General features: G+C 44.3%; 1 protein-coding gene across 3 annotated transcripts in view; it reads right to left on the reverse strand.

Annotated features, from left to right (window-relative positions):
- Positions 1 to 15,964, reverse strand: part of myo1d (myosin 1D) — an 84,759-nt gene extending 68,795 nt beyond the window's left edge. The window contains exons 1-3 of one of the 3 annotated variants that reach the window (XM_049015191.1): positions 15,793 to 15,964; positions 15,311 to 15,481; positions 14,260 to 14,361 (exon numbers count right to left, since the gene is read on the reverse strand). In XM_049015191.1, coding sequence (XP_048871148.1) covers positions 14,260 to 14,354 — 95 coding nt within the window. In that variant the 5' untranslated portion in view covers positions 14,355 to 14,361; positions 15,311 to 15,481; positions 15,793 to 15,964. Of the gene's footprint in view, positions 1 to 14,259; positions 14,362 to 14,706; positions 15,203 to 15,310; positions 15,482 to 15,792 lie in introns of those variants that run through there. The other 2 variants (XM_049015190.1, XM_049015192.1) reach the window with 2 other exon arrangements.
- Between the last annotated feature and the right edge of the window lie 8,270 nt (positions 15,965 to 24,234).

Genomic DNA, 24,234 nt, shown 5'->3' on the forward strand with positions numbered 1-24,234 from the left:
ACCACAGTATTTTGACAGTACATTCAAAAGCAGTGTTATCCCAGGATTTTGAAGTGTTGCTGATAAAATCTGCCAGTGAGGGGGGTTGAGTATGACCCATAATAAATTTCACAGAATTACCAAAAATCCTGAAAAAAGTGTACTACAATACTCATTTATCACATATTTATTAATAACCGAAGGTCTACCGGATTATATTCATCATCAAACGAAGTCGCTCACCAAATCAAACCTCCCCTCCCAGCATGACAACGCCTGCCATCCTCGCTACCATGCCAATCTGATGACTGTAAGATACGGGCACCCTGAACCTGCCCCCACATGATAATACTGACAGCAGTCATCATCTCGGCTTTTGCAGAGCAAGTCATGGACGGCCCACGTTGTAAGCTGGGCCCACAGCATCACAGACAACTTTCCATGGGGGAAGGAAGCTCAGCTGCAGATCCTGACCAGTCAGCGAGTGCGCAGGGCCCAGTCGGACTCTGCAGGTGTCTCACCAGGACGACACCGGACCTGTGACGCACTTTCCCATGAGCCTCAGCAAAGCACAGACGCAGGGCTCTGCAGGGGTTTCACTTTCAGCAGATGCCTCTTGTAAGTGTGCTCTCTCGTCCCAGATTCTGCCCCCACCCAGCCTAATTCCCCCCATGCCCGCACTCAGCTTCAGCACACAGGGAAGCAGCTGGCCGGTGAGCAAACTGCCGTGTTAATATTGTCTCAAGCTGGAAGCCTAATACTGAAGCCTACTCATACAAATTAAAAGTAAAACATGCTGGGTATTAAATTATTATTTGAGGAGACTAATATTTATTTTTTAATATCTCTGTTTTTAGGCAGGTGCTGGGAGATCACGTTCAAGCGATGGCAGGTGACGCAGAGAGAGGCCACTGCACTCCAGTGACGACACGCGGCCGGGCTGCCGGTGGCACTGCCTGCCTGGCTGCCCCCCGCTGCCCATGAAAAGGCCCTTTGTGGCTGGGGGCCAGGCAGTATGCCGCAGGGCACCCACTCCATTGTTCGGCGCGTTCAATTGGCAGCCTGTGTGCCTGGCTCGCACACACCCCCCCCCCCACTACCTGCCGAGCTCGCCCTCGCCGGGCCGCACACAATGACACGTCAGATGGTCACGGCAAAGGTCAGAACTGCGATTCAGTCTACGGGACCCAAACAGGGCTGTAACAGAGAGGCCGCAGAATGGACAGCCAACCACACGAATATTCATTACAGCTTGGGTTTCAGAAACCAGGTAAAGATGATCCTGACCTATTCTACTTCTTTACACGTTAATAAAAGCAAGAACAAAGACTAAGTTATAAATATATCTGTAGTTACTTTTAAAAGGGTCAGAGTACAGAGCTAAAGTACAGAGAGTATAGCATTAAACTGAAAAATGAATGAAAGGAAAATGATATTTTCTGACTGTGTGGACACAAGAATCTTGGGGGGTGTGGGGGGGGGGGAACAGTCCCCCTTGTTTGTTTATTAGTACTTCTACTTAAATAAAACCCAGTACTCCAATAAGGTCAAAGGTCACCAGCTGCAGATCCACCTGCTTTTCTGTGGCTCTCCTTCCCGTGCGAGACAGGAAAGACAAACCATATGATGGGACACATGCAGTCTGTCTTCTTTTAAACATTACGTAACTTTACAGGCATATGGATTTGGATACGGAGTCTGGGAGCAAGCCGAGGACGAGGGCGGGCGGCTGGCGGGGAAAACAGTAGCTCCTCAAGGCGAGCAGCCTCCACTCTTGGGGCCGCCAGCAGACGCCGGCCAGCTGGAGGCTGCTGCAGGGTGGTGCCCAGCCGCTCAGGGCATTTCCTGCCCTTCCAGACACACTTCCTCCCACAGCTGGTCCCACTTATCGTCTGTGGTGCACGGCCGGTGTCGTCCACAGCTAGGTGGCACGCTCTCCCTCTCTCTTCCTTGAAATTATTCCCCAAATTCTTCTCAGCTTTGCATTTTCCCCACTCCGTTAATTTTCTCCTTTAAGTTTCCTCCCCATTGCCTAATTCCATAAAACTATAACTTAACTGACCTCTCTCTCTCTTTCTCTCTCTCTCTTTCTCTCTCTCTCTAACCCCTCCCCCACCCGGCAGGAGAGAGCAAAGCCACCGGCCCCATGCCCACCCCCTCCTTCCAGTCATCATTCTACCATTTAGTCCCGCCGCTGATGCATCCAGCCATCGCTCATCTGCTATTCTTACTGGAAAACCCAAATTCTTAAGCAGAAGTAGAGACCAGAGCCCAGCTGCGAGAGGCACAGTATCGTCTGACCATCGGTAAGCAGGCCGCAGTGCAGCACATGGTCAGCCAGGCACGCCCAGCGCTTTCAGCTTTGTTTGGCTGAGATCAGGGAGCTCAAAGGATCTCTGTGCAATACACCCTCACAGCGAGAAAAGCGGAAACAATCTAACAAGCAAACAAGTTGGGTAACAATCCAGATCGACAGCATTGTATAGCTCCACAGCATTTAAAAACAAACATTTATTCTTGCTTTTAAGGGTCACCATTCAGTGTTTAGTGAAGAGCAAGGTCACAAGCTGTGGAGGAAAGCGTCCTCTCCATTTCGTAGTTTTGGTTTGCATGCGCGCCCAAGGAAAGCTAAAATAAAAGCAGGCAGAGAGCTGGGGAATTCATCCTCTTCCGAAGGCAGTAACAGCGAGGGAGAAAATGAGGACCAGGTCATCATGGCACGCAGAGACATCCACAGCTGCCGGTCTTCTTCCAAAGTCTGCTTTCCTTTAACAGAGTCTTCGTTTTTACAGGCGTCAGTGGTTTCCATAATACTTAACATGTGTCGCAAAATCAGACATTCCAAAAAACCAATTAGCACGAGGAACAGCTTCGCAAACAGACACCAAAAAGCAATCAACACTGCATAATCTGATGAAGTACCTGTGACACAACTAAAGATGGAGGAGAGGGAACAAGAATTTCCACTGTGAATCCAGGAGGGACAAACTGGGGGTTTAAGATCACTAAGCCCCTTAACCATCCAATTATATCCAGTGTTTCCCAACCCGGTCCTTGTAGACCCACAGAAATAAAAAACCTGGACCGTCTGGGAGGGAGCAAAAACATGGTGTAGCCAGGAGGTTCCTGAGGACCAGGTTGGTGAACGCTGATATCGACACATTCCCAGTTCTTATTTCCTCTGCAAACAAGCGTGTCAATAGAGCACGCGATTTCAATATCGAACCTCTTCAAACTTTACCATTCAATAAACACAGAACAGCAGCAGATTGCAATCAAACACAGTAACGTGATATCCACACACTGCAGTCAAGGGATGCAAAACAATCCAAATTGCTTTCAATGGCAGCTGCCAATTAAAATGCGACTTTCCCACTGCGAAGCTATGCCCCAACATGAGCAATCAGACACCTTCTGAGGACGGCGACGTCTCACAGGCAGCTGTTCATCTGGATGTTCTGAACGAAGAACTTGATGTGAAAGACATACTGTATACACGGCAGAGCACAGGTCACAGAGTGAACACAGTGTGACGATGCACAAACCCTCACTGTTCACAGCCAAGATACAACATCTTTTTGTTCTGCTAAACATGACTCAATAGCTAATTTTGAGCTGATGAACCAGGACATGGCGCCAGTGCTGGCCTGTGCTTCACGATTTTTCCAACTCATTTCCTGTCCAGGTGGTGCAATCATGATTATGGCCCCGTCAAATCCGCTGATAGGGTCAAAGGTGACAAGGTCATAGGTATGGTAAGTGCAAGGGCGACAGTTCCGGTTGGAGGCAGGGTAATATATGGACAGGCTAGTTTCATTCATTGACCAGATGCTTTTGTTAGAAATGACTCACCGCTTATGTGTACAGAAACACCCAGCAAGGCCTAGTGGCCTGACCTAATACAAACACGCAGACAGCCATCTCGGAGTTTGAGAGGGGCGTGGCGGCGGGATTGCAGCTAATCTGCAATAGCATCAGCATGCATTTCAAAAAAAGAAAAAAGAAATACTTTAATTCATTGTACAACCCCAAATCAGAAAAAGTTGGGACAGGGTGGAAAATGTGAATAAAAAAATAAAGCAGTAATTCACAAATGTCCCTTAACTTTTATTTCATTGCAGACAGTATGAACACAAGATAATTCATGTATTTTTTGGTCAACATCATCTGATTTGTAAATAAACATCCATTCTTGCCATGCATTCCATTCTTCCACCCTGTCCCAACTTTTTCTGATTTGGGGTTGTAAGAGTAGTTGTGAAAGCAGAGTAGACTATTTTCAAATGTATTGCTTTTAAGAAAAATTTTAATCCCATCCATCTAACTGCCCGCCCTAGTCAGGGTCACCCTATCCCAGGCAACACAGGGCACACGGCTGGGGTACACCCTGGATGGGATGCCGGTCCATCACAGGGCACACGGCTGGGGTACACCCTGGACGGGATGCCGGTCCATCACAGGGCACACGGCTGGGGTACACCCTGGACGGGATGCCGGTCCATCACAGGGCACACGGCTGTGGTACACCCTGGACGGGATGCCGGTCCATCACAGGGCACACGGCTGGGGTACACCCTGGACGGGATGCCGGTCCATCACAGGGCACACGGCTGGGGTACACCCTGGACGGGATGCCGGTCCATCACAGGGCACACGGCTGGGGTACACCCTGGACGGGATGCCGGTCCATCACAGGGCACACGGCTGGGGTACACCCTGGACGGGATGCCGGTCCATCACAGGGCACACGGCTGGGGTACACCCTGGACGGGATGCCGGTCCATCACAGGGCACACGGCTGTGGTACACCCTGGACGGGATGCCGGTCCATCACAGGGCACACGGCTGGGGTACACCCTGGACGGGATGCCGGTCCATCACAGGGCACACGGCTGTGGTACACCCTGGACGGGATGCCGGTCCATCACAGGGCACACGGCTGGGGTACACCCTGGACGGGATGCCGGTCCATCACAGGGCACACGGCTGGGGTACACCCTGGACGGGATGCCGGTCCATCACAGGGCACACGGCTGGGGTACACCCTGGACGGGATGCCGGTCCATCACAGGGCACACGGCTGGGGTACACCCTGGACGGGATGCCGGTCCATCACAGGGCACACGGCTGGGGTACACCCTGGACGGGATGCCGGTCCATCACAGGGCACACGGCTGGGGTACACCCTGGACGGGATGCCGGTCCATCACAGGGCACACGGCTGTGGTACACCCTGGACGGGATGCCGGTCCATCACAGGGCACACGGCTGGGGTACACCCTGGATGGAATGCTTGTCCATTTCACTGGAAAATGGACTGGAATTTAATTCTCACACAACCTATGGGTAATTTATAGACGCCAGTGAGCCTACCTGTGTGAGAAAACTGAAGTACCTGAAGGAAACAGGCACAACAAGGCGAGAACATGTCAACTCTTCACACTCAGAATGGTGGCAGGATTCAACCCTCCAGCCCAGTAAGTGTGAGACAATAGTGGCAGAACTCAGCCACTGAGCACTGTCATTATTTGGTCAATGTACCCTACTGTCAATGAAGCTGACCGTCTAACATCTACGTATATTTTAGTCCAGTGCATCAAATGGAATTCCTTATTTATGCTCCAAAACATAAAGCATACCTTAGAACAAGGTGCAAGCCTGGCTGCCCTTAAACCTCCACCTGATTTAAGGTAAAAAAAAAAAAACCTCACAGTCATGCTTCTTAAACCGTTTATGTCTGGCGAATCACGTAGGCTGTTGGGACTTCCAGTATTTATTTATTTTTTTTGCCTGTACAACAATCCCAATCCAAGGGAATCAAAGAATTCCAAGGTACAAAGAATCTTAAAACAATCCAACTCCCAAGGCACATACCACCCATCTCTGAACTCAATGCTGTCTGCCCGCATCTGATAAACCTGAATCGTTCTGTTGTGATGGGCATGAGCTTGGCGATTCTCCTCTTCAGGAAGATAAAGAGGTGTAGTCCCAGCGGTAAACTTGCTTTTCGGTCAGCAGATCATTCCATCGTCAGCTGCACACAGGCCTGAAATACTGTCACACACCCACAAAATACGTCTACACATCTACAATGCTTTACTAATGGGTCTGTATCACAGCGGAACAGATACTGTGGTACGGAGTGAGGGACTAATACTGGAAGCAGTCTGATGGCTGTGCCCTTGTGTGGACATGTGTAATAGCTCTGAATGTTTGGGAAACCAGAGCCAGAAATAAACCTTCTGCTTAACAGAATCTGATGGCTGCTCCTGTTGTTTGTCCTGGCATCCTATTGTCTGACTGAGATCAGAGCTACATTCAGATCAGCCCTGCCCACTCTGAGCTCAAACTGTTGACTAATCGGAGTCAGGAAGAAGGCTATGGGGTGGGGTAGTGAGGGGTGGGGGAACATTGTCAGACAGAGATCCAGAACGTAACAAAAAAAAAAGCTCAGGGAGATGTGGGTGTTCAGTTAGGCCCTGGCACTGTCCAATAAGCTAGCTCACGCATTAACACTCCGGGCCATTACTTACACCGACTTAGAGTGAAAGAACAGATGCGACGTCAGCCCAGAAAGAAAGAAAGAAAAAAAAAAACAACAAACTCAGACGTTACGCAGCGGCTATTTCAGGAAACATCTGTAACTGGTGGTGGAAACGTGTCAGCAAGGACCATGCAGGGAACGGGGCTGGGATGATGGCAGCACAAGAGCCGTAATAATCACACCCAGGTCTGGAAAAGGCGGGTCAGCCTCTGATAGATGGGAGACCGAAAGGAGGACTGAGGCCCTACGTCTATGAGTGCCACAAGGCGGACCACAACAATACAAAGGAGGTCCAGTCAGCAGACAGAAAGACCGTTGTGTTCTGGGAAAGACCGCCTCTTTTGTATCCAAAACTTTATAGTCCGTAGAAAAAATGCGCACAGAGAAACTAAGCCTAAGTATAACCCGGGAAAGGGTGTAATGCTTCAGTTACTAAGATGTTTGTATGTTGGCACTGTAGAAATCTCCAGGAAAACCACACACATTTAAAGCAAAAGGAGAATAAGCACATGACCATGATACCCATAACAGTGAGGAATCAATGTTCCATGTGCCCAAACTGCCAGACAATCCAGTAATTAAATTCCAGTTTTTGACCAGCAGTCTGTCAGTATATGAGGTTCCTACTTGGATGGAGAGATAGGAACAGTTAACTGATGCTAGTGCAGCTAGTGCTAATGCTAAACATTAAACTACTTAATGCCTTTTATGGAAACGGTCTAAGCCAGTTCGTCGTGCGGTGGAGATGGCTGTCGATGGCGTAAGCGGGGGAGGGGGTAAAGAACAAGTTCAGAGAACAGGTAAGCTTAAAAAGTATGAAATGGAAGAGAGAGGCAACACAGCACGGGCCAAAATGAGAACGGACGGCACGCGCCCGTCAGCCAAGGAACACAGTCAACGAGGGAGACGTCTGCGTGGCGGGGCGCTTATTTTAGGAAGAAGGCTCGTCTCAAGAACACGGGCCTTGTTTATGCAAGGCTGGTAATGCGTTTCAGATTACAGGGGGCTGTGTGGAAATTCCTGCGGCAAGACTGGCCTTTTCATTGCAAGAGAGAGGGAGAAAAGGAACTGTTTTTAAAAATTTGTCCATATGAAGGTCCCTTTGGGGGAAGAGACATTTTTTCAGCCATAGCAAGACTTTTCTCCTCCTTTTTGGGAAAGAGGCACAGGGTTCCTGTCGTAGTGGGCTCTAATGAAATGGGACACTGGAACTATAGAGAACTGGGAGGCTCATTTACAGTCTACCAGCGGTAACCCCCTTCCAAAAAATCTCCAATTCAGTGCGTCCCAAGGACTCACTGCCTTATTTTGCATTCCTCAAGAAATACAGTGAATAACACATGAATGATAACTATTAATATTAAATCATTAATTTTCCCAAGGTGCAGCACAAGGGCTAATCTTACAAAATAAATAAATAAATACAATATAATACATAGGTAACTAATTAAATAGACATACATACGTAATTACACACATACATTTTATTTTAAATTTTATTCCTGCTCTCCATTATAATTCTGACTCCCTTAATCCGAACACTCAAAGCTATGTCCACTTTAACGTTCTTCTTGCGTTTGCGTACATTTGGACTGAGGGCAGGGTAGCTCATGCAAACAAACCCCAAGCAAAAATCGTTAAAAAAGCATTTTAGCTATAAACACTTCCCACGAAGCCCTGAAGAAACCCACAAAGTGAAAAGTTTTAATAAGGGACTCTTAGAGATTTAATAAGAGTGCACTCTGTATTTTAAAGCTAAAATTAGCTGTGGCCATGTGGGACTGGTGGCTTCTCTCAGAATAGAGTGTTCCCTTGCATTTTCTCTTATTCTACCAAGGGTGGGACAAAGGGCAGGGAAACTGGGTGATCAGGCAAGGGGGGTGGGCAGCCCCAGGCCAAAATGGCTGTACTGTCACACTAGACTTAGCAAATTGCACGTTAAACCATCAGCATACAAAGAAGCCTGTTGATAGGGGCAGCTCACACGGCAGAAACACGCTGCTTGCAGAAGCGGTCTTCGCCAAACACCTAAGCGTGACCTCCGAGCGCCCCTCCCCATCACGTGCCCCACCTGAGCCGCACACAAAGATTTACCCTGTGCCTGTTTTGCTCTTAATGGCCGCATAGGCATCGGTTGCCATGACGCACGATAGAGCCGTGAGCAAGTCTGAGCAGCCGGAACGAGAGAGAGAGAGAGACACAGAGCGCCGATCTGTCATGGACTTTAAGACATGACTGAGGTGTCAGGTTCTATTGCAAAGGTTTGGCACCTGGTACCAAACACAAAAAAAAGAACCTCAAGTGGACAAATATACTTGAGGATATACCCAAGGAAATCCAGCAATGCTTTCCTGATACTTAGCTAAATACAAAACTTTTGACTTTGGGGGTGAAAGGAGAGAACCTAGATGAAGTCCCATAATGACACAGGGAGGAAATACATACTGCACTCACACAGAGTCAAGGCGGAGACTCAAGCCCCCGTCTGTGGAGGTCTGAGCCCACCATGCTAACCACAGTATCAATGTGAATAGATGACTGTCCATAATGGAAAGCAAAGAAACAGCAAACAATCTATCTAGCAGTGAACTGGATATACATGTACCTCTTGGTCCCAATGACAGCTTCAACAAGACAAGAACACAAGATTTCCCTAAACAGCTGAATGCCTCTATTACATTTTCTCCTCGGATTAACTGGTCAATGATGCACCCAGGTTGAAGGCAGCCTGTTTTGATCACTCCTGCGACAATTATTTACACTGTAGGGTAATATTAACAAACTAAGGCTGACTTGATAGGATTTCCTCATGCCTCAGCCTAACATCTATTACCATAATCCAGTGCATAGATTCTGTGAAATCCAGCAGACACTTGCCTTGTTTGCTTTACACCATGTGAATTCCTTACCACCAACAAGGAAGTGGCCCAACAACAGATAAGATTGTTATATCCCAGTAATTAGGCTTACTGTGTGTGTTGCACATTGTCCTCTAAGTGTATATTCTATCTCTGTCCTCTGAATGGATGGATACTGGGTTTTTTCCTCTTTGCATGTATAATAGCAGAATACAGTAAAATTAGTTTGTTTCAGATGATGGTAACATATGTTTTTATACTACTGCTATTTATATAGATTAATACTAGTGTGCCATCTACAAATATAGTCTGTCTATTACAGCTATGTGAAGTTACTTAGACAATAAGATGTTTCTCCAGGAAAGAAATAGAATCATTTCTAATTATATAACTCGCCGCTCTATAAAACAAGGTATAATTGGTACCTTAAGAGGCATTAAAAACAGGTCCCTTAAAAAAGACTCTCTTCAGATATGCAAGATCTAGATCCACAGCATGTACAAAGTACCAGCTGTTCTTTCAGAGGACAGAAATAAAATGAACTGTTAAATATTGGCATTACAGTAAGACCTGGCTTACATTTTAATAGCAGCAGAGCAGAAGTCACAGCCATCCGGTGTCCAGTGGAAAATGTTATCCTTGAATGACCAAAGTACAGCAAGAGTCATTCTGCACTATTCTGCAGAGGTTAAAAAGAGGCCACACTGACCGCTTTGGGGAATAAGCAAGAGCATCTAGGCACAGTCTAACAGTCGTAGGGCATACTGGGTACTGAATATGTCTGCACAGAATCAGCAGTGAAATACAGAGTGTAAATGTACAAGGCCGACTTCCCCATATAGGTGTTCATTGCTAATCAATTGCTCTTTTCCCTCCACAATAATTTTTTTCCATCTCAAAAACATTGTGCTGCTTTGTTATGCATTACACAATATCAATGACATCATTGTTATAAACAAACTCTAGTATTTATCTTTATATTAACGTATTTAATACAAACAACAGCAACACTGTCGATTGTCAAATGTAAACAGTTACGTCAATCACCTTTACTGTTTCCCTTGGTGCTTTTAGCCATTTTTCAAAATATCATACAAAATGTACTGTACAGGCAAAGTACGATAACAGGACATCACACCATCATCCCATACGCATCTTCATATTTCCGGATAAGACCAGATCATGGGTTACAGTGTGGAAACGAAATTCAAGTGTCGCATGAGTTACTCTGCTTCAACATTAGAGATACTTGTTAACTGTTATTACCAAGTTGAATCAAGGGTTAAATCAGAATCAGAGAGGAAGGGGAGCCCAGTGAAGTATGGGGTGGGGGGCATCCTGAATAAGCCGGTTTGTGCATTAGTTTATTAATTATCACATGTATTTATGATGCAATATGTGAATTTGTTGGTATGCTGTATTACCACTTTAAAGAAATATAAAATAAAGTCAAGTATATGATCAAAAAGTTGTGCAAATGGCGTGGCTATAAATACTACTTGATTTTTTTTAACATAATTTGTAATTGTTATTAAAAGTGCACTAAAATAGCTCATCACTACTAGTCATATTTATTTGTAATGTCTCAGCGAAAACGCATTCAAATATCAAGTTATTCACAGATTACTTCTTACTAGCTACACTGCTAGTGGTAAGATATGCAAGAGAAGTTTTGGCAGCAGTACAGTAATAAAATACGAAATAAAATACAAAAACACAGGACAAAATTCAAGGCGCCATTTAGGAATCTCTCATCCACTCATGAAATAAATGTCTGGCCAGAGCTGCTAATGAAAGGTAACATTAGAGCTGATGAAAAACCATATTTTTTAGCACAAAACTTACTCTTTATTAAACCGTTTCCTTTGAATCCTTTACTAAATTTTGGCACATTATGAAAAAAGGGTCATGTTGATGGAGGCGGAGCTACTATCCGGAAAGGTGGGGTTTGGCCATAAAGAGGCGGAGCTTGGCTACGTCTATATTTAAACCCTGGTCATCCATCCATTTTCCAAAACACTTATCCTACTGGGTCACAGAGGGTCTGGAGCCTATCCCGGAAGAAATGGGCACGAGGCAGGGAACAACCCAGGATGGGGGGCCAGCCCATTACAGGGCCCACTCACACACCATTCACTCACACATGCATTCCATCCATCCATCCATTTTCCAAACCGCTTATCCAATTGGGTCGCGGGGGGTCCGGAGCCTATCCCGGAAGCAATGGGCACAAGGCAGGGAACAACCCTGGATGGTGGCCCAGCCCATCGCAGGGCACACTCACACACCAGTCACTCACACATGCACTCCTACAGGCAATTTAGTAACTCCAATTAGCCACAGCATGTTTTTGGACTGTGGGGGGAAACCGGAGGAAACCCCACGACGACATGGGGAGAACATGCAAACTCCACACACATGTGACCCAGGCAGAGACTCGAACCCGGGTCCCAGAGGTGTGAGGCAAGAGTGCTAACCACTGCACCACCATGCCGCCCCAAAATTTTATTCAATTTTATCCAGGCATTGACTTGGATAGCACGCAGTTAAGGTGAATTAAAAAGCATGCAGATGTGCCCATTCAGTCAACTGAATGAATCTCAATTTCATATAACGGAGCCAAAGTAGTGACTCATCTACTGAGATGCACATGCCACTCAGACGTATTTCCCAGACCTCTCGCATTCGGCGTCTCTTTCCTTCCCCTTCCTGGTGGGTGTGCGCAGAGGCACGAAGAAGCAGCAGGTCACACCCTGCGTAAACAGCCACTGCACTGGCTGCCGGGGCAACACCAGCAATGACGTGTGTTCTAGCTACTAGGGAAGTGGGCACACCGAAATATTTCGATGTCGACGAACTTCAGCCTTGTTCATCGTTAACAAGGCAAAACCCAGAACCAAAATATGATTAGATTTACTTTTTAATTAAATATGTTTTAATACCCTGCAAGCACTTTTCCCAGTAAAAAATGAACAAGAATTACCCCCCAACCACATGGATTTATATTTAAAATCTAGCTTCTTAAATAACATGAATAGTATCTGTTGTGCTATCAAGACATTGAACTTATGTCAACATCTGTCCACGTATCTGTGTCCCATAACCACTCATCCAATACAGGGGCGTTGTTAGTTTGGAGATGATGCCAGGATGCATTACGACAGCAGAATACATGGAATGGATTTTAGTCCATCTCAGGCCAGAATGTCAATATTTGTGTTTTTATTTAAATAAATTGGCAATACTGTATGAGCAAGTTTAATAGGTACCGGTATTTGTTATAAAAAAATATTAAGCAGACAGACTTGTAATACTTATAAAACTTGTAATACTTTACTGTTACTACTGTTATTACTAACAGCATACAGATTAGACATGATTAAAATGCAGCTGTTGCAAAATACAAAGACAAAAATAACCAATAAAAAGACCGAGACACCCCTGACATTACAACAGGATCAGCTGGCATTTTTAGTCATTACGGAGAGACAAAAGCTGCTTTCTACATTCCATTACAAATTACACAAAAGCAAGAAAGACAGGAAACCAACAAGAGGCAGGAATTCAGAACTGCCCAAACTCCCTGCAATGCCTTTAAGCACTACGCCCCCTGCTGTCCCTAACTATCCCAGTCCCTATACCATCACTGTATATAACATTTCACCAATAAACTGGCACTTTCCATCGTTTTAGACATGCTGGTGCCTCAGCACTGTTAGACAGTAATTTGCCTTTGGCTGTTGAGAACAGAAGGATGATTTGCTTGCTTGTGAACGTTTAACTCTCACTGCACAGATTAGCTCATTTCAGTCCCCCTTGCCTTCAATCGATATGATCTCTTCTATGCCATAACAGCTAATGATTCCAAATCATCAGGGCATGTGCAACACAGTCAAGCCAGTGGCTGATCTTCATAGGTTTCGATGAAACAATCTGAATAAAAAAATCATTGCAATTACCAACCCCTGAAACTATGCCGCAAATACAAATGCTCAAAGAGAAATAAGCTATAGATACTTTGTCTCTTCAGTCCTTACACTATGATAATCCAAATATGCTTTTAATATGCAATACAAAATTTTCCCTACTAACATTTCAGGTATTATGTTCATTTGTTTAACATGCGGCACTACAACCAATAGTAACGAATTTTCATCTCAGTGCAAACATGCGTCAAGGAGATGAGAGCCTGAGACAACAATAAAGATATTTTGAATTTTATCAAATAGCAGTGAAGAGACTGACTGGGTTTAGCTCAGACGATTGGAATGATGCTCACAAAAGTGAACGGAAATTCCTGCGGGGTCCACGCCCTGCATATCAGGACACCGGTTTAACAGGTGCAGCATGTACCATGCGAGGAATGTACAAATCAAACACTGACATCTCACCATTTACAGTCATCTCTTTATATTATTGGACATAATAAAATAAAGAAAAAAAACTCGTCTTCATATCGGTGCGTCTTTTTGCATAACTGTGAATGGTGTAAACGCTCACACAAAGTTTAATGTTACGAATCTAAAACTCTTACTGCTATTAAACTAATGTTACCGCTGTAAAACAGAGTATATAATTAAGCATTAATAAATGTAGCGGCAAATTAAAACAACATGTAATGCAGCTGACGAGTAGAACTTTGCCAGAACCCCAAAACATAACCTTTGTTATTTTCAGACAACGTGGCACTTGTTGCATATCGAAGATGATTCCAATCCATCATAAGATTATGAACAAACAGTAGCATTGTGACAGATCACGTAATATTTAAAATGCAAATCTGATCAAACCCGCAGTCTAACACCCCACCATCTGCACACGTCCGAAATGCCCCTATTTAAAGGGATGTAGGTCAAAAGAATGAATTGGTGCACTTACCTGAGTTTGAGATTGGCCATGAAATCATCCAAAGAGACGTTGTCAAGAAGCACAAAATCCGCCTTGCCGAACTCCAAACTCTCATGCTCCGCCATACTGATACTGAGAATGTAGAGTTATATTAAGTAATATCTTGTTTTCTATACAGATTAAAAACAAATCGAAATGCTTCCCACGCAATTGATTCAGGATGAATAGTTGATGTGATGGTGGTGGTGGTAGCAGCAGTAGCAATAATGATAATAAGAATTTTATTAATTATACTTTATAAATTCAGCAATGTTGCAAAACGTTAAGTGATGGCAATAACTATCATCTTCATAAGTAACCCGATGCCTGATAACATTTGACATCCGCAAGATAAATAAAATGACTATCACTTGTTTTCAGCTAAAATGATGGTTGGAAAATGCATTTACGAGAAAACACCGCAAGAATGAAACCAACCGCTTCAAGTCCTGGCTCCCTGATTAGTTCAGCAACTTCAAAACTCGGTCCACAAGTAAAAACAGTTCTATATATGGAAGCTGGATGGTTTCATTATGATTTCCGCTGAAAAGTGCCGCTTTGTCGTTACTCAGTCCAGCGCCGCCTTCCCACATAGAGCGACGGGGCGCGCGGACTCCCGTCTTCTACTCGGCCGGCCGATGCCCCACCTCACCTGGGCCGGAGGCGGACCTTCGAGCGCTTACCGTACTGCCCAGAATAGCCGTAGCCCTCAAAATGCCAACTTTCAGAAACCCTAATATAACTATTGACCCTAAGCAGATGACTATATTAAGATACCTGGCCGCAGTCGGCAGGTGGTTCAGAATAAGCACTAGACAAAGTGTGTGATCCTGCTTTTTTTGTTTTGTTTTTAAGATTAGTGTTATGCGCGTCTGACCAGGATGCCCTTCCAAGGTGATTTAGGTTTATAGTACGGTTTTATTCTCGAATGTGACAGATCTGCCATCTAGCGGATTGTAACAAGAAAATGCTAAATAAATAACGCCAAAGAAAAATAAACTTCTTAATAATCCGCCCGAGCTCGTATTTTTGCCCTACTTACTTAAGTCATTGATGTCTCAGTGGGAAACCTTGCACCCTCCCAGGTCCTGGTCTGTTTATTCCTGCCCCGGCTCTACGTGCGTAGTTTGCATGCCCTCCCAGTGTTTGCCTGAATTTCCTCCCACAAACACAGCGATATCCTTTCTGGTGGCCTTGCGCTGGAACAGCAGTTCTAAGAAAATGAGTGGATAATAAAAGCTTGTTCATAAGAACTTTCGGTAACATTTTACTTGACGGGGCATAAATGACATTCCATTACTTGTGTATTAATTAACCATAAACGAAGCATTAGTTTCTTTCCTCTGTTTGTCAGTGTTAATATACATCATAATTAAATGCATAATTAAATGTATTGATCTATATATTATCTATATCGGCAAAGATTTTAATCTAGGCCTATACAATTGAAAGATTATATATATTATAGTTGTTTACTTTCTGCTGTACATACGCACGGCTAAGTATTTATAAAACTCCACATACAAATTTAGTCAAATTCTGGTGTCAGGAGGTATTTAAAACATAGAAAACAGAACCCGTAGACAGATCCTCCAGCGTCAGATCCTAGGAGCAGTGTAGCGTGTAATTGTCACGTTCCTTGGATACGGGTAAGGCGTACGGGCAGGCAAACGGGCAGAAAGCAGGCGAGCAAGCGTAGTACGGGGAAATACTGGGGATTTATTGGGAACCAGGAAGTACGGACATCGACGAACATCAATGACGGATAGGGTAAACAGGTAAGACCAGGACTTAAATAGGACAAGACTAAGCAAAATTATCAGACAAAGCTGTAAACAATCAGGGAAGCACACGTGGGTAATCAGGGGGCGTGGCACACACGAGGAGCCGACGAGCCGGGTATGACAGTAATATCCTACGAGCCTATTTTAATACAATGTACTTTAATTTTATGACAGAATAAAATGCGTGTAGTGTAAAAAATAAGAACAAGAAAAAGATCTGATCCAGAAATGAACTTTGAAGTGAAATGACTTTTTAAAACGATTGTTAAATGGTTAAAATTTAACCAGAAAAATTTCTAGTATACATGTGCTTTCACGGAATTAACGACTCAAGTCTGGTATGAATTGCGTTAAATAACGTCTCATTTTTGGTTCCCCAATCAACAAGTCGAAACTATTTGCCACCTTGTTGCAATTCGCACTAGCTGACGGTTATATAATAAAGGGAGTGTCGGTTGTATGGTTACATGTGCTCTTCTTTAATTCATGCCCATTGTTAACTGTGAGATACATGAGATCAATAGTATGACTAAAATGTAGTTTTTTTCTTTTCTCTTTTACGTAACGGGTGGGGGAAGGAGTAGGGTTATTCCAAGGGCCATGATTCACAGGGGGCCTAAAAAATTTGGGACACATTGGATTGGTCTGGATTGAGGGCCCAGTATGATATGCTTTCCTGGGGCCCAAAATCTGTAGTGGCGCCCCTGACCTCATGAACTTAACTCATTTAAGAATGTAAAGAAGGACATAAAAGAATATCGGCATGCAAAGTTACCTATTATTCAACTCAAAGATCCAGACAAAGGGTGGTGGAGCGGGAACGACATTAAAATCTATGTGAGAGATGCACACAAAGCCACATAACACCCTTTACAACCATTTTACATAAGGCTGTGGAGCATGTCTGCATTTTATCAGTAACATTAAATAAAATAATAACACCATATTCTCTTTACACGTAGTAAAAAACAAGTATTTCTCAGGTTTTTTTTTCACAATTTATTAATTTTGCTTTTATTTAGGATGCATTGCAATGCTAATATTTTGAAATAAAATGCAGCAGAGACATGAAAAGAGAAGCATTTGGAAGCCAGCATGAAATGAAGAAGTAACATGTTATAGTGAATGATGTTATGCTGCCTGCTTCTGCGTTTCAGCTTTTACATACACTTGGCTCGCCTGTCGTGACAACTGCACAGTCTTTAGTACTTTTATTAACTTTTACAACTTTTTTCCCAAGTTTCCTATTTTTTGTATTTCCAACCAAAACAATATTTGTCATAATTTATCCTAATTTCACTTGTAAATAAAACTGAATGATACATTTTGCATGTTTATGCTAACAAAAGTTTCTACACATTGAATAATTAAACATATATTGCAAATAATACATAGACCTATATTAACAGCAATAGGTATTTTCACAATTAGAATTACTGTATGCCTTTTGGAAATATTCCAGAGGATGGAACAAACTTGGCTCATTACCGACGTAAGAAAATAAGGTTGTCTGACTCATTACTTCTACATAAGCAGTGACCCCTCCTCAAAGGTTATTGTGCATGAAGCTGAATTATTCCAGGAGCGACTGTAAGTATGGGTCACGTAGACCCTTGCGCCTTTGTTCGTTGATTTTCTATCTGGCCATTTGACGAGTAAGAGCACTTGCATCATTAATCTCAGTAACTATTATTGAAAAGTGTTTTTCACTGGATAAACAGTTACATAAGATGGATGGATGGATGGATGGATGTATGGTTGGAGAGATGGATGTTCATTAATTCATTAATAGAATTTCGTTGATATGAACCTCCAAACAACCTTATCAATTTTTACTGACATTTGCATTGACATTAAAGCATTAAGCAAAATATTCTGTATGTTCTACATATGTTGATGATGTATTCTGTGCATTACACTGCTACTGTATAAATGATTTGCTGCAACTTAATATGGCTTCTTTTATGCATGTGCATAAAATGTGCATGCAAATGTCCGTGTTTGTACAAGAAAGCATAAAGTATAAACAGTCATCTTTATATAACTGCACCATTCTGCTGTTATATAAAAACAGTCTGTTCTTTTGGGTGGTGGAGTGGTTAGCACTGTAGCCTGTTAGAGGTAGGGCTGTGGTTTGATTCCCGCCCTTCATTCTGTGTGAGCAGATGTTGCATGTATAGTTTTACTCCAAAAACAGGCGGATAGATGAACTGGTGTCATCTAAATTGGTCTATATTGTCCATTGTGTGAGTGTGTTCCTCATACCCATGTATGGGGTGTGTTTAGTGCTGCACCCTAACCAGGGGTGCCACAAAGGGGGGGGGGGGAGGTAGTTAGGATGATTCCAAGGGCCCCTGAGTGACAGGGGCATTAAAAAATTTGGAACATATTTGACTTGGTGTGGGGTAGAGGCCCAAATTGCTATGCTTTTATGGTGCCCAAAATGTCTAGCAGTACCCGTAACCATAACCGTGCCCTGGATAAGTGGCAGCTGATGGATGCCTGTGGCTGTTCCATGTCACAAGCTGCGTGTAGGAAGTGTTGTTGATAGAACATGCTTCCTTTTTGATCTATTGATTCTGTCCCTACTAACACAGGCCCGATCCCTCCTACACTTCCCACACACCTTGGTGTTCACATCTGAAAATAGTGGTAATCTGGGTAAAGCCAGTAAAACTAAGCTAAAGAGAAGAATAAAGCAGACATTTAATTTGGGATGTTACCTGCACAGTAAGCCAAGTAGCAGCTGACTGGCTTGACAAACCTGTAGACGTGATAATTGCCGGGGCCTGCTTTCACCTGGACGGGCCTGGATTTCAACAGGCAGCAGTCAGACTTCCAGGGGCCGCAGACCCTTTGGGTCTTTCAGCAATGGATGGAGGCCTTGTAGCCGGAGAGGAGCATGAGTGCCACACCTGTTCGCCAGCACACAGCTCTCAGGCATGCGCATGCTCACCCTGCCCAGGTGCAGGCGGTACCACCCACGCCAGTTTACCTTGTAGCCCCACCTCACATTCTTGGAATAGAAGTTGCTGGCTCTGCATTACTGGTGCAGCGAGGTGTAGAGGCAGCATGGGTCCACACAGGGCCTGTGATCCTCTGTTCCCTGAGGTCAATGTACTCCCTACAGTCGGATGGCTCCGCCCACAAAGAAATATCTGCCGTCATCACTATGGGGAAGCAGAGAAGTGTCTCATTTAAATTAAGGCACATACCTTATATAATCAGTGTCCCTGCAAACATGGTATTCTGGTCACACATTAAGTGCTGTGATAAAAGGACAGCCTTCCACCTTTGGCGGGATGCATTGTGTTGTAACCCATCACATTCCAGCATAACAACATAGGGAATACAGGACTGGGCATTCCAGCCCCCCGATCCGAACTTTTCAGAATCTCCTGAAGCGGTCGGACCACTTCAGGAGGATGAGCATCCGTCTTTAATATGACGTTTTGGTTTCTGTTGTACGTCAGACTGAGACAGGTGCAGTGAAATCCTACAGGCAATGACCAGTGACCATTCCGCACCCAGGTATCCCACTTGGAATCAAAGAAAAACCATTTGTCCACAGACCTTGTAAATTAAACTAAGTTCATATTACTACAAACACAGGGTGCCACTATATTAAACTGACTTCACTGTATGTAATACTATTCTGATACATATATATTCATAGTCATGATGACTCTGATGTAACCATTGGTGCACTTGCACTGCCATAAATATAAACACTTACAGCTGTCATAGCAACACAGGCAATATCCACTGCACAATTCCTTATTTTATTGAAAGTGTGCAGTGTTAATTTAAGCCCAAAATTAGACCAGGAATTACCTGCTCAGTTGCCTCTTCACGTCACATTAGTATTTGTTGTTCAGATCTTAGTCTCTCCTTTTCCCATGGAAAGCAAACACATATAAAAATATGTTCAGCAATTCATGGAAACTTAACCAAAGTGGATAATTTGCTAACACTTTACAGGAACTGCACCTTCATAATGCCTTATAATAATGCATTAATAGAACATTCATAAGCAGCATGTAACTGTATCTTAGCATCCTAACATACTTTACAGCTTTAATATACATTAATAACAAACATTATTTGATAATAATAAACATTATAACCATATAATCTTAAACATTAACTTTCTGTTAGTCAAGATTTGTTTAGATAGCTGTTTTATATAATATTCTTTCCATCTATCCATCCATCCATTCAAACCATTTTTCCTAGTAAGGTTTGTACAGTAGTTGTAGAATAATTTATATATTGTTATATACATGTATAGTTAAAATTTTATTTAAATCATTTAATTTAATCAATCATTAATGTTTCACTTATGCGAGGTTTAGAGAGAAAAGGCTGCACCAAACAGCAGTAATAGTTGCAGAGGCCGTCAAAAGCAGCTGAGACCTGTGACCTGCCAGTGAGCAGCTGCCACAGATGAGGTTCATGCCTGCTGTCAAGTCAGCACAAGCTGATGCAGTGTGAGCCGAATGCAGACAGGGACAGGGATCACTGGGGCACATTTCCATAGCTGTGGTGTCCTGCTAGACACAAATCAAATGAGTTGAAGTGCCTGGCCGACACAGCAATACCATGGACACTATGAGGTTGCCAGTTAAAACTACTAAAATTAATTGCTGAGATAAGAAATTCCTCATTTCATGCTACTCTTGCTCATGCTACTACATGTCATGCTGTGCAATGCGACCACTGGCACTGACAGGGCTGGCTATGAGGATTCTGTCCGGTCCCCATGGGTCTGAAGACTGGGGTGAGAGTAGCTCCATGTTCTGTGACTTTGCGGAATATCAGGGACTGCAGATCACTGGATCCTGGTTCCAGTGCCCTTGGACATGGACTGGGTACTCCAATACTGGTGGTGCAGTGAAAGGGATCGATAACATCCTCGTGGGCAGATGCTGGAGGCTCCTACAGAACTGCCCAGTTTGTGAATTCAGACCACAGACTTGTTGTTGCTACTCTGAAGATTCAGCTTAGATCCAGTAGGCTACCACCTACTAGGAGAATGAGGCTGGACTTGGCCAGACTCCAAGATCAGGCTGTTTCTGATGAGTTTGCATGTAGTTTCTGTGAGGAGCTTGCATACTTGGGTGTGACTGCTGACTCTAATGTGATGTGGGAGACCTTCTGTGATCAGACCCTGATGGTTACCGAGGGCTGTGTTGGTGTTGCCGGTGTTCCCAGAAGGAGGTGTTTCATCTCTCAGGGCATCCTGGATATTATCGAGAGGAGTCACAGCCCACGACTTGGTGGCAACTCCAGTCTGTACCAGGAACTGAGGAGGAAGCTATGAGGGTTCTGAGGGTAGATAAGGACCCATTTGTTAGATGAATCTGTGAGCAGGTGACACCTCATCTGTGGTCTAGTGACCCACGTCCTGCTGACAGTGGAATCAAAGCATTATCAGTATCCTGGGACAACTTCTCCAGGCTGGTGGTAAGGCTGTCCTCCTGGCACTGTGGGCAATCTTTACTTCCATTTGGGAGTCAGGTGTCATCCCAACTGACTGGGAAATGGGACTGGTAATTCCTATCTGGAAAGGGAAGGGTGATCGCCTGGATTGTGACAACTACAGGGGGATAACACTGCTCTCAGTGCCTGGTACGTTCTTTGCTAGGGTCATCCTTAACAGGATCCGTGGTCACTTGCTCACCTATCAGCGGCTGGAGCAGTCTGGTTTTACACCTAAAAAGTCTACCATCGACCACATCCTGGCACTGAGGGTTCTCATGGAGTGTAAATGCGAATATCAGCAGAGGTTCTTTGTAGCCTTTGTCAGTTTTCATAAAGCGTTTAACTCAGTTGATCAGTTTGCCCTGTGGGACATCCTGAGACTTCAGGATCCCCCCCACGAAGCTATTGGACATCATGGCCGGCCTGTACACTGGTACTGTGAGTGCTGTGCAGAGTGGAGGCAGTTGATTCTGGTGTTCTTCAGGGATGTGTTCTTGCTCCTGCTCTGTTCAATGCTTGTATGGACGGAGTGTTGGGCAGGGTCATAGGGTTCAGTGGCTGTGGGATGAATAAAGATTTACTGATCTTGACTTTGCCGATGATGCTGTGATCTTCGTGGAGTCAATGGAGGCTCTGATCAGGGCTCTCAAGAGAATGAGTGAGGAGTCTAAGTGTCTGGGTTTGCGGGTGTCCTGCATAAAGACCAAGATCCAGGCCTTTAATGACTTCTTGGGCACAGTTATGAGCAGTGGGTCTGTCTGTGGAGAGAAAGTCGGCCTTGTTGAAAGGTTCACTTACCTCAGCAGCGACACTCTGGTGACTCTTCCTATGAAGTCAGTAGACAGAGGGCATGGGGGTCATGAGGCCGCTGGAAGGGGGTGTGTGGTGTTCCTGGTATCTTTGTAAGAGGATGAAGGTCCAAGTCTTGAGAGTCCTGGTGCTCCCTGTCTTGCTGTATGACTGTGAGACATGGACGCTATTGAGTGACCTGAGATGAAGACTGGACTCCTTCATAGAATCTTTGGGTCCCGCTGGTTTGACTTTGTGTTGAATGAGCGGTTGCTAGAGACACATTAAAGAGGCACATTACCCGCATTGTGAGGGAGCGTCAGTTACGGAATTACAGCCATGTGGCGCGTTTCCCTGAGGGTGATCCGGCTCACAGGATCCTCATTGCTGAGGACCCAAGTGGCTGGATCAGGCCGAGGGGACACCCATGTGACACCTGGCTGCGGCAGATGGACGGCCATTTCCGGAGGGTGGGATTGGACCATGTGTCTGCCTGGTGTTACTTCCCGAGTTTCGCCATATGGTGGGTGCGGCACCGTGCTGCATCGGCTCATGCTTCCCAACCTGACCTGACCTCTGATGAGCTTTGTGTCCTCATGGTTGTCACTTATGTAAGAATCAGGCATCCTACTGGCAGTACCGCAGGCTGCAAAGACCGACAGCAACATGGCAGCAAATGCCCACCCCTGGAAACAGCAGTCAAAATATGCATTGGTAATGTGTGAAACCATAGGCCCAAAAATTCATTCTGAATGAGCAATCATTATCCCCGATATGCAGGAACCATACGGCATAGAGTGAGACAGATATAAAATATCAGCAAAGCTCACATGATGATTAACTCATTAAGGGTCAGACTGGGTGTCCCTGGTTAGTGGGTGGGAACCCAGGTGAAAATGGCATCAGAAAAACAAATAAAGCACCAGTTAAGCCAGGGCTGCACTAAGAGCTGTAGCTACGGTAGCAGCAAAGGAATGTGGCCACTGCCCTCCCCAGCAGGCCACTCGGCGAAACCGTTCAGAGTCATTATGGAGAGCTAACAGGTTCACATAGAGGCTGAGACTTGAAGTTTCACCTTCATTTTCAGGGCAGGTCGCCGGCAAACAATGACTTTGACAAAGTCAAAAAAAGTAAAAAAAAAAGTGTGGAATAAAAGAAGGGAATACAGGAAGAGCAGAGTCTTTAAGTGCTGTGCTCAACAGGAATTCATGATTCATTTTTAAGAGTCTGTTGAAGAGCGTGTTTTATAGGGTACATTAGAAATCATTTATTGCTAGATGTCATTATTGTATAATATATACAATATTATTGCACCATCTTCAACAATATTCAATACTTAAAGACTAGAAACTTGAAACATGACTAGTATAAAAAGGTTCCTATCAAGACCATATTAAAGGTAAGTCTCCTGTCCTGGTTGCTAGAGAAGAAACCAATGCCAAGGAGCCCTGAGAGATGCATCCAGGTCGCTAAACGTTCAGCCCTCACCCACCAGCGGGGAAGTAAATGTGTTTATACTGGAGAAACAAATTGGCTGGAGGTTCTTTTGGTGTGACTTTTCAGACAAATTATTTGTGCGTGAAAACGAACTCAATGCAGTTTTTGACACCAGTGCATGAAAACAAACGACTCTTGAAATATATTGGAAAAACTTCACTATTTAATTGACTGTTTGTTGAAAGGTGAAATTTTATCATGTTAATACCTTATACTGAAAATATAATAGCAGTCAGGTTGCTGTATTGTCATATACATAAAATGAAATTGTGATTCTGCAGAGCATCAAACAGGGAGTACTGGAAGAGGTCAGGTCAGGTTGGGGAGCATTAATGAACAGATGAGGAACAGATGAGCCATAAATACCCAGGGGTGGGGTCTTAAGAAAAAAAAAAGTAAAATAGAAAACAAT

The sequence above is a fragment of the Brienomyrus brachyistius genome, chromosome 5 (genome assembly GCF_023856365.1).
Source record: "Brienomyrus brachyistius isolate T26 chromosome 5, BBRACH_0.4, whole genome shotgun sequence".
Taxonomy (NCBI): Eukaryota; Metazoa; Chordata; class Actinopteri; order Osteoglossiformes; family Mormyridae; genus Brienomyrus; species Brienomyrus brachyistius.